Source organism: Prionailurus viverrinus, chromosome E3, assembly GCF_022837055.1.
Source record: "Prionailurus viverrinus isolate Anna chromosome E3, UM_Priviv_1.0, whole genome shotgun sequence".
Classification (NCBI taxonomy): domain Eukaryota; kingdom Metazoa; phylum Chordata; class Mammalia; order Carnivora; family Felidae; genus Prionailurus; species Prionailurus viverrinus.
Window position 1 is genome coordinate 32,744,482 of NC_062576.1, and position 15,810 is coordinate 32,760,291.

The following is a 15,810-nucleotide window of genomic DNA, read 5'->3' on the forward strand; positions in this document are numbered from 1 at the left end:
CGATCCAGCCTTGACCCAGGGAACCCCATGCCTTTGCAGCCCCAGCCTCGTGGGCAGGCTTCCTGGGAACTAAGCCACACCCTCAGCAGCAGCGTTCACCTTCGACCAGAGATGCTGCAACCCTTGACACAAAGCGGGGGTGGGGGGGTGACCCGTTTATATTCTGGGGTCACTTCGAGTTTTACCTCATGGCCCAGAAGGTCCCGGCTGTTTCTGAGCCAGGTTTAAGCTGGAGAGCCTGCGAACCCATCCCCAGAGCTCACACTGGTGCACGCTGATGTCTTCTGGAACGGGGCCTGTCCCAGGGCTGACTTCAGCAGACTCTGTCCTCGGTGGGGAGCACTTCCTGCTTCCCGTGGCCAGCAGCACGTGCCAGCGGTGATGGAGAGGCTCCCCGAGCTCGTCCTATGAGGTAGGGCCGTAATGGCCCCATTCCACAGATGCAGAACCAGAGGCGTGGAGGGAGAGCCTCCTGCCAACAGCACAGGCCAATCTCATTGGGCCCGGCTGGGCCCGGAGCACCGCCTGAATGCGGCCAGCTCCCTCTCGGGAACCGGGGAATACCTGGCCAGGGTGGGGGCGGGGAGGGGGCCCAGCTGCCACACCCCCACCACGCAGCCGCGACGGGCCAAGGGGGTCAGGCCGCAGAGAACCTTCCCCCTTTGCGGGGTCACGGCCTCGCCACCGCAGCACCACGGAGCAGCCACGTTCTTGGTAACTTTTTCTGTTTTATTGCCAAGTTCAAATTTACCAGGAAGTTCCAGTTTTCATTTCCACCCTCGTGTTGGGAGCCCACAAAGCATGAGTCACGCTGGCGACAGCAGGTTCTTCCCTGGAACGGTCCCTTGGCCCAGAAGCGGGAGGTTTCTCAACCCCTGCTCCGCCTTGGGCCGAGAATTATTTACATATTTTCACCTCAGAGGAACATAAGGAACCCTGATAGTTTATGCCCAATGTCAACATGACTACATTAAATATTTCTTATTTATTGCATCTAGAAAAGATGAGAATCTGTTCACCCCGTGCCTTTATTTCTAACAGTGCATCGTGAGACTTTAGGGAAATCTAGTGTATGTCTTTAACGAGGGCTGTCCCTTCACTCCCGCCTGGGGGCCTTGCTAATTCAGGTGTTTGGGTGGGGGGCTGCCCTCTGCAGAGAGTGGGGTGGGGTGGGGGTGGGGGGCAGACAGGCCAGAGGGAGGAGAAGGGAGCAAAGGCCTGCAGTGAGGCAGGCCGCGTCCCAGCCCCTCATCTGCCCCGCATTCCTGCTGTGGCTTTGGGGCTGGTCCTGGGGAGCCCCTGGCCTCACCCCGTCCGACCCTCAGGGAGAGGTGCCCTGGCTCGCTCGGGCCCTTAAGCTGGAAGGACGTATGCTTCTCTCCACAGCAACTTTCACAGCTGAGGTTTGGGGGTTTAGGCGGCGAGCCCTGCCCCTGGCTTGGCAAACTCACTGGGCCCAAAGGACTTGAGGCAGGTGGGCCTGCCTGGCCCCTCTCTCTGTAGGGACACGGAGATTGCAGGCTGGGTGGGCTTGCCGAGGAGTCCAGAAGGTTTGTGGTCCCCACTCCTGCTCTGCCAGGATTCCCCGCTCTGCCTCCCTCTGCCCGACCCTGGGGTCCAAGTGCCCTCTGCCTGGGCTGGCCTGCCTGGGAGCACCCCGCTCTTAGGCTTGCGGGGTGCTCCTGAAGACGCGGCCATGCCCAATGCCGCCACGATGGTCAAGACCCAGCCCTCTGATGGTCCTTCATCAGAGCCAACCTCCTCTGGACCCCAGACCTCCTCGCACAAAGCTGTATGCCGCCCCCTCATCAGCAAGGTGCCTGGGAGCCCCTGCTTAAAGGAAGTCCCCACCCCACACCTACAGGTGTCCCACCGAGGTCGCAGGACCCACACCGCAAGCCCGCCTTTGGGAGAGGCCTGCCCTTGGCAATCGACACGCTTGCTCAGCTGCTGCTGGAGGCTGGGCCGTGTTCCCGTCTCCCGGCCCCGGCAATGCTGCCGCAGGGCCCCCGAGACATGCCGTGCTCCCATCTCTCCTCCAGGGCTCGGTGGCCACAAAGCCACTTGGAGCCATGGGATTTCTGGTGGCAGGCTGGCGGTCCCAGGGCAGGGGGCGGGGGACCTGCATGGGCTTGTTCTTCCCAATAATGCCCCCGGGCTGGGAAGTTACTCGCCTTCTACTTCTGCCCCACAGCCCCTGCCAAACCAGGGAGCCAGCCTGCTCTTACGTCCCAGCAAAAAATCACATAGAACACAGGACTGCTGACAGTCCTTTCTCCTCCCCGACCCCTTCCATCCCTTCTGCCTTTCCTTCCTGGGTGGGTGGGGGGGGGGCCCTGCTGATGGGTCATGGCTTGTCCCTCCTCCTGGGGCCCCCAGAATTTCTGTCTGAATGGCCTCCTTTTCCGACCTGGGTCTCTTCCCTGTTGACGCGGGGTGGGCACACCCACCCAGAGGGCTTCTGATGATGGAGAGCCCCGTCCCCACGGGCACCGTGCCCCTCCTCTGCGGGACCACCATGTTTCTTTCAGGAGGAGGAGACCTGGCCTCGGCAGGCCCTTCTACACCAGCAGGATGAGGGAAGCCAGGGAGACCCGCGGTCCTTGAATAGGTAGACTGTGAGGGCTCAGAGCGCCTCCTGAGGCCGCCCGACAACCGGGCCCATGTGTGCTGGGACTCCCGGGGCACAGAGGAGGAGAGTCTGGAGGGTCTCAGCGCTGACTGGAGAGAGGTGAGGGTTGCATGGCTGCACCTGTCCAAGTAGGCGCTTTCTCAGATACGTCGGGGAACCGGCCTGCACGCGTCCAGCTCAAATGGAGAAGCCACTGGGTGGGGGTGGGGGGTGGGGTTCATCTTTAAAAATAAGCTTTTGTTTCTGCAGGGGCAGCCGGGAGGAAGGGCGGTGGACCGGAGTTCCCTGGACAGCAATTCGAACTGGGGCGCGACCCCGCAGCGGGCGTCTCCCCACACTCCCGCCTGGGCGAACACACATGGTGGGGACATGGGCCACGCACAGGACAGCTTCCGTGGCCTTTCCTTTCCATGCCGGCCACACGGCTGGAGTCTGCACGGTCCCAAGCGGTTCTTTCTAGACAGAGAGAGACGGCAAGATCTGAAGGTGGAGCTGGGCAGCAGCCCTGACTGGTTTCGGTCCAGAGAGACGAAGGATGGGTCCTGAGTGGGGAGCTGGCCGCACCGGCCCCTTTCCCGGGCAGGCGTTTCAGGAAACGCAAGGCCCCGTGGCTACCACGCCTGAGAAACCTCTGGCCCTCTCAGCTCCGTGTGTACCTGAGAATACGTGGGGGTCTCCTTTACCGTTGTTGAAAAAATAATCTAAACTTTCCAGGAAGGTCCTTGAATCATTCCACAGGCTTGCGGAGTTAGCGAGTCATAGAGAAATAAGAAAACGGAGAAAGCCAGACTGAGAACTTTAGAACAAAACGCTGAGAAGTTCAAGGGAAGACGAAAATGAAATCTTAACAGTAACATCACATGTCTAACATGATGCCAAACCTCAGGGTTGAGGATTTTTTTTGTTTTTGGACTTTTTTTTTTTTTTTTTAAATACACGCTTTTTAAATAAATGCTTTTCATCTGCTGCCGAAAGCGGAAATAAATATCCAAAGGAGATGCTTATCCAAGTTTGTTTCTCTACAAATTCCTACCCAAAGTGACCTGGTCCGCTTCTTCTGTGCACACTGGGCATGGTGGCCAAGGAGCTTCCAGACTGGAGCGGCCGGCTGATGACGAGAGGGTGCGGGGGTCCTGCCACCCCAGGGTCACCAGGTTCAGAGACCGGGAGGCCAACCTCCTCCCGTCCCCTGGGTTCACTGGGGTGTCTCCACCGGGTCCAGCCTGCTCTCCCAAGAGGCGCAAAGTGAAACAGGAATTCAAAATGAAGCAAAGGAGCACAGGAATGGGTGCAGAGATGGTTCCGGGGCTGCGGGGACCGGGGTGCTCCTGATGTGTCTCTGGGTGAGCAGTACTGGGTCCCTACCGGCGGGGCCACACACACACACACACACACACACACACACACACACACACACACGGGGAGGCCACTAGGCGCCCGCTCAGTGCTCAGCGGGGCCCGCTGGCTCCTCGCCTGGCGTCGCCGTGCCCGCTGCGGGCGTCACAGGAGGCGGGGGGATGCCGGGGAGGGTGCGGAGGCTGTGGGAGTCGACAGGAGGGACGAGGGTCAGCGACTCCACGCTCAGTGTGTCGGCAGTGTCCTCACAGAGCAGGGAGATGGTGGGCTGCCGGGCGGGGATGAGGCTGGGGGACAGGTTGGCTGTCTCCACGTCTGTGCTCCTCGCCAGGCTCTTGCCGGGCCGGGCGTCTGCTTCTGTTTCACTGACGATCACCAGCTGGCTGGGAAGTTTAGGCTGAGGCTGTTCCGTAGTGACGGGGTCGTCTGGGCGGGGGCGGGGGAGAGAGAACAGGGGTACTGAGTTCCGAGATACCCTGCTCACGCGGGCACCCTCTGTCCCGTCCTGAACAAAGGCCCGGGGAAAGCCGGGTGGGAGACGGTGGTGTGGGGGGAACGGCTTGTCTCCACTTCCTCCGTCTGGGGACACAGGAGCTGGAAGCTCCAGTCTGACCTAGGCCTGGGGAGAAATCTGTCGGGGCCCAGGGTTCCTCTGACTAGTGAGGTGAGAGAAAAATTAGGGGCTCGTGCAGAATCGACGAGTGGATTATGGAGCCGGGAAACGGCCCAGGCAGGATCTCCGACAGGGAGAGTCTTGGAGCCCCTGCCTGACGATGAATACATGAGATGGGCTTGGATGTGCTTATCACTTCAGGCCATTTCCGGAGCTTACACCTGGTGACGTTTACCCAAGAGGGGACTCGCTGCAGTATTTAAAAAAAAAAAAAAAAAAGGGAATTCTCTAGAACTTTTCAGCTTGCAAAACCAAACCAAAACCTCAGACTGCTCCTTCTCGGAGAGAGCTGAGTTAGCAGTCAGAAAGGGGCTGTTACTGCCCCGGGGGCCACTCCTACCCTAACTGTCTCTATAGGGGTCATGGAGAGACACCAGGCAGGAGGAGGGCAGGGGAGGCTCCGCCCAGCAGTTATTTTTGGAGTGGCAATTTCTTTGTTTTGGGTGCTTTTCAAAACCATTGATGAGATTACAAACAAACGGTCGCTTTGCTTTCCAATGACGAGTGTGCCTGGACGGAACGGTGGTGGCTGGGGCTGGGCTGGGGGCTCACAGCGGAAAACACCTTCCCGGCTTCCGGGAGTGTCGGCAAGAAAGCTGTGGGCATCTCGCCTGGAAAGCAAACATCGCATTTGTACAGATCTCGGGGTCAACAAGCCATCAGCAGAAGATGCTGATGGCAGGGTGCTGAGCCCTGAGGCCCTCTGGGCCCTGGGAAGGATGCTCGACACAGTTTGTTCAATGGGATTCCAGTTTTTTGGTTTTGTTTTTTTTTTAAGGCGAGCCAAAACAAAACAGAACTGCAAACTGAACATACAGCAAAAGAATGGGAAAACCAAGAGCAAAATAAAACCGAAGGGCTTATAGAATGGGATGCAGGAGAGAAGGAGGCTCCCCATCGTGGAGAGAAAGCACAAGCAACAGACTGCGTGTCCCAAAGAATATGGAGAATTCGTTTCCCCAAGGCTCCTGGGCAAGACAAGCTCTCAAAGATCCCTGTTTATTCCTTCCTAAAGCCTTTTGGTTTTCTTTCCTTTTATTGTTGTTATTATTATTATTATTATTATTATTATTATTATTTTGATTTTTTCTTTTAAGAGAAACAAGGCCCAGAGAAAACCACCGCATAGGGCTTTGGGTCTGTCCTTGCTCTGTGCTGGGTCACAGAGGTGGCTGTGAGCACCAGTGGAAAACGTGATTCAGGGTGCGAGCTGAGCCCAGAAATGCTGAGTCAACACTCCACGCGCATTCTGGTTTCTCCGAATCTCCGTGAATTTGCCCCATTTGGCCAGGACCCTTGTGGCATGGGCCGCCTGCCTGCGAGGCGCAGGCTCCCGGGTGCTGGTCAGAGCCTACGGTTCCCTTCCGGGGGCTCACCTGCTCTGGCAGGCTTCCACCACGCTTCCAGAAGCGAGGAGCAGGACTACGGGCCCATGTCCGGATCCACATGTGAGCTTAGCTGCTGACAAGGCAGTTGAGAGAGGACTAATTCTCCAAATGGCACTTTTGTGCCGTCTGGAGACTGAGCTGTGGAGTATGTCCTTCACTCTTCTCCCAACTTCTATGTAAGAGTCTGCATTTGCATGCAGATATTCAAAAAAGCTGGCAAATCTCTTTCCCTGATCCCTAGCGGGGTTTTTGGTAATGAGAATAATCAAGGATATGGGAAATTGCCACCAAATGTATTAAAAAACCAACCGACCAACTAACAATACAATAGCACACACACAAAATTGGTTTCTTCAAGAAAAAAACCAACAGTTTTATTAAGAGGGTCGGGTTTTTTTTTTCCTTAAAAATAGCCTTTTTCAATTTTTTATGGTAAAAAATAACCTTTCGCCCATCGCCCACAACACTTTTTTTTTTTTTTAAACTAGGAACTGTTTTCTGAATGTGATCTACAAATACATCCATTCAAGGGGGATGAAAAATGCGAACTTTCTCACCAGGGAAAAATTACCCCTCGGGGACCTATTTTCTCGCCCAGTGCTGGGCTGTGAAGGTTACTGCTGAACTCTTGCTTTTGCTGGCCTGCTGGTTTTGAGCTCGAAGGCCACAAGTAGGGGCCTGGCCCTGAAAATGAAAGATTCGGAGAACATTCTGGTTTCCTGGCCAGGAGCCGGGGAGAAGCGTGGAGGCCTGAGCAGAAGTCCTGGACGTCCAGGTTTCCGTGAGAGACGCTAGGCCTCCCACGGCTCTGCCCTTAGCTGACACCAAGGCAGTGGGTCCCCACGTCCCTGGCCAGCACCCTCAGAAGCTGATCCCCGGCTCCGGGGCAGGGGCTCAGCTGGCCCTTGTCAAGTGACAGTTTCCAGGAAATCTTTGGGGTTGTGTGCTCAGGCTGGGAGAGTTGTGGGGGAGGGGGTTGTGCAGCAGAGCATAGCAGGTCGAGGGCAGAGCTCAGAGAAAGCAGCTTTTAAACGCAAAAGAAGGCAAAAGGCCCCTGGCTGGCAAGCACCACAGCCAAGCAGGAGGTGCGTGTGGGAAACCCTGAAAGAAACTTTGGGAAGGTGGGAGAGGGAGCAGCCGTGGACCCCAGGGAGCAAGCAGCATCGGCAGCTACCTGGAGGACTGCGTGTAAGAAGCGGGGACAAGGGAGTCACCACCCATCAGTGCTCACAAAGGAGCTGCTTTGGCCTCTGGCTGAGGCTGGACTGAATCTACTGCTGAGCTTTGAGCAAAGCTGGTGGGGGGGGGGGAAAGGGGGCCGGGGGGGGGGTCAGGGTTAGGGTTAGGGAGGTAAGAAAGGAAAAGAAAAAAGAAACTAATTGAATTCTTGGTCGCTTTTTGCAAATTCTACTGCTCGACCTTGGTGGCCAAATCCAGGGGGCCCTGTGATAACTGGGCTGGAGAACCCCACCAGCTGGGCGGTCCCAGAGAAGGACGGTGTTTCCAGGCTGCCGGGGCTCTCGAGGGAGGGTCGGAGGGCGGGGGGTTCGGTCCTCAGCGGAGGCGAGGCCGGAAGGAGAAGGGAAGCCGGGGAAATGGCCGCTTGGAGGGGGGCTCACAGCCCTGGTCCCCGGAGGCCCGGCGAGGCCGCGGGCCGCGCAGGCTAACGGGCGAGACCTGCCTGAATTGCCTGCGAGAGCTGCCGTGAGCGCTGCCGTTCGAAGCACTAAACCCAGTGGCCGCCGTGACTGTCGGCCTCCGACAGGCTGAACACTCGCCGGCGTCCTTTCCTGCCACTCCTGACTAGAGGGAAACACAGCGACAGGTCACAGACAGCCTTTAACAACGGGACAGAGAAAGGGCGCACGGAGAGGGGCGCAGAGCAGCGGCGGACGCCAGGCGTGGACGAGCGCGCGAGGGGAGCGTGGCAGGGTCCCAGCGGGTGCCCACGACAGCTGGGGGGGGGGGGGTGCGGTGCCCGAATGGGCGAAGCCCCCAACTCCGCCCCACCAGGACGAGGTGCTGTCGGGACGGCCGGGGACCCGACCGTTTGCCCGCACGTGGGGCTCAGTCGAGGATAAAGACGGTGAAGGTTCAGTCCCGCTGGAAAGGAAAGGCTTGGGGTCATCAGTGACACGGGGCATCGGGGAGGAAACCTCCAGGGACAGAAGAACAGAACTGCCTGTCAGCACCCCATGCGAACCAGCAGTTGGGACGAAAGCCCTGCGTCCCCAGGACAGTGTGAACAAGGGCATGTGGTTGGGGGACGGGAGCCGAGCCGGCTAATGAAACAAGCAGATTTCTGGGCCCAACTGATGAGGCCAGTGGTCCCTGCCGTCACCACACTAAAGCCAGTGGTGCAGCTCCTCACGCTCTGGGGAAGAGCCCTGGACGGGCGAGGCGCTCCCGGACCCTCCCCGGCCGCGGGGCTCCACTCTCCAGAAGACACACGGCTGGTCTGAACCTTTGGAAACCTGAGACGGAGCCTCAGCAGGAGGGCCCGAGACCAAGGTGCCGAGAGGCTGGGGGCAGGTTGCAATCGGCTGCAACAAAAATGTTAGGAGCATCTCCTCGGGAAGGAAGGAGCCATATCTGTGACTCGCACTTGGGATTAGAGCAGAGCTGAAAATTAATGCCGCTATGTGACTATACCTAATGCCACTGCGCTATGGGCTTAACAACGGTTAACATGGTTAACACTTTCTGGTATGTACATTCACCGCAGTAAGAAGAAACATCGTGGAGAAGATTGGGGAGAAAAGATCACACGCGTGGCTCAGGCGATCTGTCCTTAAAGTCCTGCCTGACTGGTAACCGGGCTTGGTGACACACAGGTCTTGGGCTGTGTGGCCCCCACTGGGCCCAGATGGGACCTGGTGAAGGCCATGTGTTCAGACAGCCCAGGGAGCAGGGGAGGATCAGGAGGCCAGGACCCCGCCCCTGCCAGGTGGTGACAATTGGCCTCCAGGGGCCCACCCCTTCCTTCTTCCTATAAAACCCCAGAGAAAAGTCAAAGTGCGCCATAATTCCAGGGGCCTGGCCGACGGACGACGGAAAGAGCAGGCTGGCCTTTACCCTGACTTCGTTTTGTAAGAGACGGTCTTTCCTCCTCAAAGCCGCTCACCCAGGACGTGTGTGAAACACAACCGAGCTGGCCACAGAGCTCTTGTCGGAGGAGTGTTCTTACCAGAGCCCCACACAGAGCGGAGGTGTGCCAGCGTGTGTGTGAGCGACTGTGCACGGGAGTGTGTGAGTGTGCATTCACCTGTGTGTGTGCGTGCGTGCGTGCGAGGGACCGCTGTAACCCGGGAGGTATTTCTGAAGTATTCCTACTCGCCCTTCATCTGGTTCCAAATGGGGTCTATGTCCTCTTTCCTGCTGTGTGTTCTCTGCAATTTCAGCTTCTCAAATGAAGTGTTTAAGAAAAGAACCCCTGCTAATTCCATCCCTGTAATTTTCTCACTGGGGAACAAGCTGAGGCCTATCAAGCCAGCTGCACTGGACGAGCGGGTGATGAGACGCCAGGTTCTGGATGCTTCTGCGGCCCAGGGCACCACCTCTCCTCAGGAAGGCTCAGGGGTCTGCCTGCACGTCAACTCACACATCAGGCGTTAGAACTGGACAATAATTCTCTGGGCACGGCCTTAACAGGGAAAAGACAACGAAAACTAAATACCCTTGCTGTCATTTCCTTCCGGTTGGTTTCTCCAGTTACCAGGAAACACACTTGTGACCTTTCCTTCCACTGGGGGTGTCTCTTGGCCCTGATGAGAGCCCCAGCCCCTTCGAAAGAGCCACTCACAAGCATCCACACTCTATTTCTGGCATGTGAGGGAGACTCAGAAGCACGTGCTCCCAGCACAGAGGGCAAACCAGGGTCCAGGCGGGTCCCTTCTCCCTGTGGCGAGGGGCCCTCGGCCAGCACTGGGCCACAGGCCTCAGCCCTCACGGGCACATGGGCCGTCCCTCAAAAAGAGACTATATCTGGAAAGACAGAATTTATAGTTAGACCCCAGGGAGAGAAGAAAAGCAATCTTCTTGTCTCGTGCCAGATGCTGGGCTTAGCCTGGGTGGGCCTGTGTGAGTCCCAAAGGCCACCTCCTCACAGACCCCGTCCCATGAATCCCTCAGCCTCCGGCTTCCTTTTCCAATGCCCGGTCATCTGACAGAACCTGGCCTCCCCCACACGTCCTACCCTCTATCTCCAGGGCCTGCGCACAGCAGGGACTCCACAAAAGCCTGTCCAGTGAGAAAACATTAATCGGGGGATGGGGTCTCTAGGCCGACACAGAGAAGTCCCAAGAGAGACTGGGCCTGAGGGCCACTCCTGGGGGCACCCTAGTGAGATCAGCTCTGACATCCACAGAAGCTGAGTCAGTCAGACTGAAGACCCCCTGGGAAGCTGAGAGAATCTGTGTTTGGGACAAACAAGGACCTCTTGCAAACCCAGACAGAAAATTTCAGGTCCCCCGGGCGGGACAGAGGGTGGAGGTGGAAAACAACCAGTATCAAGAGGGTTCCATGCCCTCATTTGGGGATGAACCCATGTGGGCTGGCAGAGGAGCTGTGGCCATCTGCAGTCCATTGCTGATTCAGGGGGGACTGCCAGGCTTCCCCCTGACAGGGGCCACCCAGCCCAGCCTTGCTGACTGCGGCTGCACAGTTACCAGGGTCCTGTGGGCCGTGGCTTTTCCTTTGGGTTCTAGAGCAACCACGCACACTGGAAGGAGACAGGCATGTACTTCACGGGCCGCCCCCAACCGAATCCGAACCCAGGTCTCTGGAGCGCCACACAGAGGCACCGGAGACAGATTCAGGAGCTGCATGGATATTCTGCTGGGCTCTCTGGGAAGGCGGGCCATGGGTTCTGGAGTCGCCCAGGCTGGAGCTCACGTGTGGGATCCTCCACCTGCGGGCTGCACCGTGGTGGCCGAGCTCTGGGATCTTTCTGAGCCCCCGGGGTTTTCAGCTGCACAGTGTGAGGGGCAGGGTGGCAGGTCTCAATGAGGGGGCATCTGTCAAGTGTTTACGAGCACAGTGCTTGGCCCGTGGGGGGTCAGGGGGCTCGCTGGGGAGGTACAGCCACCGGGGCCTATGGGCAGGTCCACACCGCGTACCAAGTACACACCGAAAAGGCCGTGTAGGGAGTTCCCAAGCCACAGCGACTGCTAAGACAGTGGGAAGGTCACCCCTGGCTTTCAGGGACATTCTTGGATCATTCTGGGTTTCAAAACCACAGAGACATGGAAAACTGGGCCTGTCTTGTCCCCTGATGGATGGCGTCTCTCGTATGCTTCCCCAACCGAACACCTGACCGTACGCAGTGTGGCTTCCAGAGCAGAGGCCACTGGAGTTAATTCCGGCTGTGAAGGGCCTAGCAGCTGCACCGGGAACTTCCTGGACTCACAGGCTCTGGAAATACAGGGGGAGGAATGCTTCTGATTCCACACTGTGTCCTCAAAAACCACTTGGAGGACAAGTGGCCCCTTGACTGGGCTGCAGCTGTCGTCTGCTGTCCAGGCCGGGTGGGCTGTCGGGGGAGGCCCTGGCCCATCCTGGTGCCCGGCCAGCCCTCCAGGGACGCTGCCTGGGGCCGACTGTGGCTGGGCCCCGTGGGCGGGGAGTCTGGTGTAGAGGCAGCACAGGGCCGGCCTTTGCCGGTCAGGAGCCCAAACACTGAGGCCCTGCTCCGGGCCGACATCAAACCAGGAAACTGGCCGAAAAGCACCCGTCCCGACCAAACCTGCCTCCCTTCCACCCTCCGCTTCCTGTTCTGCACGGCCTGGTAAGATGCCAGGCAGACACTGGAACCATCTGCGTAGGCCTGCCCTTATGAAGAACACGGAACCCTTATGTGCTGCTCTCTGCCTGGACCCAGGAGGCTGAAGCCCGGCCTGGAAGTCTGTCATGGAGAAACTAACGGACTCCTGGAGCTGGGGCCCTGTGGCGGGGAGGAGCTCGCGGGTTCTGATGCTGTTTCTAGGCATCGAGAGCTGGGTCCTCAGTTAAGAGCGAAGTACAAGACGCCTGACAGGCGGGCCCTTCGTCGGGGGGTGAGTTATTTCAGCATCTGCAGACATATAGGCAGGCTGGGCCGCAGGCTTTTACTGTCAGGCAAGCATAAAAAATGGGGACTCGTGCACTTGCCTCGGCAGGCCTGCGGGGACGCCCCGAACGGGGGCAGACACCCAGGAGAGCCTGACCGTCACGTATCAACTGGAACTGCCTCGCTACCTGACAGCCAGGCTGACAGCCGCTGCGTTTGTCAGATGAGAAGACCTGTCATTGGCACCGTGCAGGGGGTGGTGGGGGTGGGGACGGAGGGGCTGAGGGAGGCCAAGAGAGAAGAAACTCGCATTCTGGGGACCCTGAACCTCCGGGGGAAGGCACAGAGCGGAGCCCCAGGGTGCCACGCTCAGGTGAATGCCTAAACAGAGGCCCGACTTTGATGATTTGGGTCTTTGCCGGTTTCAGTTTTAGACTAAGAAGCACACGGCTCGTTTGTTTAGCTGTTGTCTGTGCTTCCCAAGAATGAAAGCAAGGGATACGTAGCTCTGCCAGGAAGAGACCTCATGTGTGTCTGGATGCACACAACACGGACACGGCAACGTGCACATGCAGGCAGCACGTGGGCGCACACACAAGCACACGAACACACAGCCCTGGTCCCCAGAGCCGGTTTGAGACCGGGCTTCGGAGGGAGGGGGAGGGCCGTTCTGGGTTTCTGGAGAAAGCTCCGTCTGGAGGTCCTGCTACGGGCCTGGGAATGGCAGCCACGCATGCAGCCAAGCTCGGATCAGGCTCAGAAGGAGCTCAGACAAGGCGGCTGCCTCCCTAGAGCTGGGGCAGTGGTGGGGCGGGGTGGGGGGAGGCATGGAGCAGGTGCCGAGTGGAAGGGGGTCTAAGTGAGGTGGCTTGAGGGTGACCCCGCTGCCTGGGCCTCGTGAATGTCAATAGTAGATGGACGTAATGGATGCTCGAGGGAGGAGGGGGGCTGCAGGCAGGACGCTGAGATGCCCTGGGCCACAGGCGCGGAGATCGGGCTGGGTTAACCCTTCGCTGGGGGATGGAGAGGCTGAAGATTCCGGAGAAGAGTGGGCACCGAAGGAGATCTTGGGCTCTGGTGCTGAGGGGACGACATCCAGGGGCCCTTAATTTCCTGGTACCACAGGGGCAGGTGGCTTTTATCAAGCCCCATCCATCCACAACCTAACTAGAGTTTGGTCAGGTGCCCCTGAAACGTGAGAGGTGAGGAATGTGGATGGGACCTTGAAGGAACAGCGAAGCACGAGGAGGGTCCCCAAATGAGGGTACAGACCAGAGTCACTGGGGGCTGCCCAAATCAGAGACCCCCGGGGCCCTCCAGACCCACAGAGTTGCGCTGCTGGGGTGGGAAGCCTCACGCACCATCAAGGCCACCACCAGCAACCGCCCCCCCGCCCTCCGTGCCCTGCTCCTCTGGCTGCATGGTGGGGCGACGATGTTCAGGAAAAAAGCCTGGTGCCCTCCTCCTGGGATCTCACACAGCACGGTGAGGCGCTCGCGTGACCCACTCACACATCTCACCGCGGACGCCCTGTTCGCGGGGTCTGCCCGTGCTATGTCTGCACCTGTACGAGGTCCAGGAAGGCGAGATGTGCCTCCAGCACATGCTGACGGACTCTCGAGAGGTGGGCCCTGGGCACAGACGACTGGACTGCACCATTTACAGAGGAGACTGGTACGGTATGAAGGCAAGAAAAAATTAGCAGGCACGCAATTCTTCAGCCAGTTGGAAACGATCTCGTTGGGGAGACCCCTCCTCGTGGGGGTGACAACGGGGTGCATTCAGACTCGGCCGCTCGCCATCTGTCCCCTCCAGCTGTGCGGTCAGGCGAGGGGGGTCAGCGGGGGGGGGGCCAGCCTGCACAAGGAGTGACTCCTTCCCTGCCGGGAGCTAAACCAGTCGGCCTGTGGGCCACGCCCCATCAGAACGAACCCAGAACCCGGAGCGGCAGTGTCCCCAGACATGGAGGCGAGGAGGAGCTGGGGGTCAGCAGTCTTGACACTGAGGGATCACAGAGTTCCCCGAGGCACCGCCCCTCCCCCACCCCACGTCACGCGGGCAATACCTGCCGGGCTCTGGATGGTGGAAGGGGTGGATGACAAGCTGGCGCCTCCAGAGTCACAGTGGCTGGTGCTCCCGCTGCCGCTGGGGCTCCCGCTGGCAGACGGCGTTGGCGAGGACAGGGACGGCGAGCTGTGCTGATTTATGCACTGGGCCACGGCAAAGCCTGCAAGACAGGCGGGGAGGTGACCAAGCAGGAAGAAACACGCTGGTCCGGCAGGAGGGGCGCCACGCTCCCCAACTGCGTGTGAGACCCCCTGGGGCAAGCCCGCACCTCAAAAGTGGGGCCGGGAGCCTTAAGGCAAAACCAACCCAACACGGCGCCCTGAAAGTCTGGGTCCGCTCCCCAGAGTGAGCTGACCTCTCTGGTCACACCTGGACACGCTTCAGAGCTGTTTCAAGGAGGAGGGTGCAGCCGGCCGTAGAGCTGAGGGCCGCGAGCCATAAATCTGAGTGCTTGACGCTGGCTCAGCAACGGGCTGGCTGTGCCCTTGAAGGGGACGCGCAGCCCTGGGGCTTCAGAGGCATGGTGGTGAAGTCCACGCAGGGATGTGAGACACCCTCACGGCAAAGTCTTGGGGCCCTTGCGAACGCCCCCGAGTTCTGTCCAAGGCAGGCCACTGGGCGGGAGGGGGAGGAGCCCCCCGGACTCTCCCTGTCCCAGATTTTGCCCCGCTCTGGAGGCTCTGGTGAAAGGCGCCCGTACGCGGGGCTCCACCCCGCCCTTGGAGCGGCTCTGGGTTGAGAGACGGGGACCGCACGTTTGTGAGGCCCACGAGCGCCACGCTTCGGAGACACTCAGAGCTCTACTCACCACGCGGACGCGGAAGCACACGCGGCCAGCACCACCCCCCGACTCTGGGCTGGTGGTATCACGACCAGGTTCTCGTCACCGCACTGCAGTGGGGGTATAGCGGGGCACGGGGCATGCGGGGAGAGCAGAGTGTTCTTTATGGCGAGAGGAGCCCCTTTTACAGGGATGTGTGCTTTCTGTCTGCAGACCGTGGCTTCTGCCATTTTCACAGCCTGCTTTTCTCAGGGCTCGTAGCTTCTGATTTTACTCACTAAACGCACGAAGTTCCTGTGGAACAAAGGCCTTGCTGATGAGCCCAGGGGACTACATGGACCATGGTGGCTCCTGCTTCAGCCCCCACGAGCTGGGCAGGACCCTGGTCAAGCTGCTTCTGCCCCGTAATTCAGAAGCGGCACCAAATCGGAATGGGAATTGGGGGGCAAGTCCTCCTAGGTGAGAGGGGGGACCCCAACCTCCTGGCCAACCACGTCAAAGCTCTCCACTCCGTAAGCATGCCCGCTCCAGCCAGCCCCAAATCTCATTCGTGCCACCTGCACTGGCTGAACTTCATAGTGCCTGGCTCCTGCTGACGCTTCTTCCAGAAGGTTCTCTAGGCCCTGACCTCACCTTTCTCAGAACTCAAGAAGGCGGCAGGGGGGTCAAGCAGCAGTCAGCAAACTACAGCCCACTGTTTTGTAAATAAAGTTCACCTGGAGCACAGCCACGGTTCCTTGCTTGCATACTTAGTCTGTGGTGGCTTTCGAGCTACACTGGCCACTCGGAGTAGGGGCCACATGGCCTGCAAAGCCTGAAATATTTTACTCTCTGGCCCTTGACCGAAGCAGCACACGGAGCCTGGAC

General features: G+C 58.9%; 1 protein-coding gene across 7 annotated transcripts in view; it reads right to left on the reverse strand.

The window, feature by feature from the left end:
* Window positions 1–711: 711 nt before the first annotated feature.
* The window catches only part of CLEC16A (C-type lectin domain containing 16A), a 203,646-nt gene continuing 188,547 nt past the window's right edge, over window positions 712–15,810 (reverse strand). For 2 of the 7 annotated variants that reach the window (XM_047837904.1, XM_047837903.1), the window contains exons 22-23: window positions 14,161–14,322; window positions 712–4,414 (exon numbers count right to left, since the gene is read on the reverse strand). In XM_047837904.1, the coding sequence (XP_047693860.1) occupies window positions 4,074–4,414; window positions 14,161–14,322 (503 nt within the window). In that variant the 3' untranslated portion in view covers window positions 712–4,073. Of the gene's footprint in view, window positions 4,415–7,730; window positions 7,853–14,160; window positions 14,323–15,810 lie in introns of those variants that run through there. The other 5 variants (XM_047837906.1, XR_007147697.1, XR_007147698.1 and 2 more) reach the window with 5 other exon arrangements.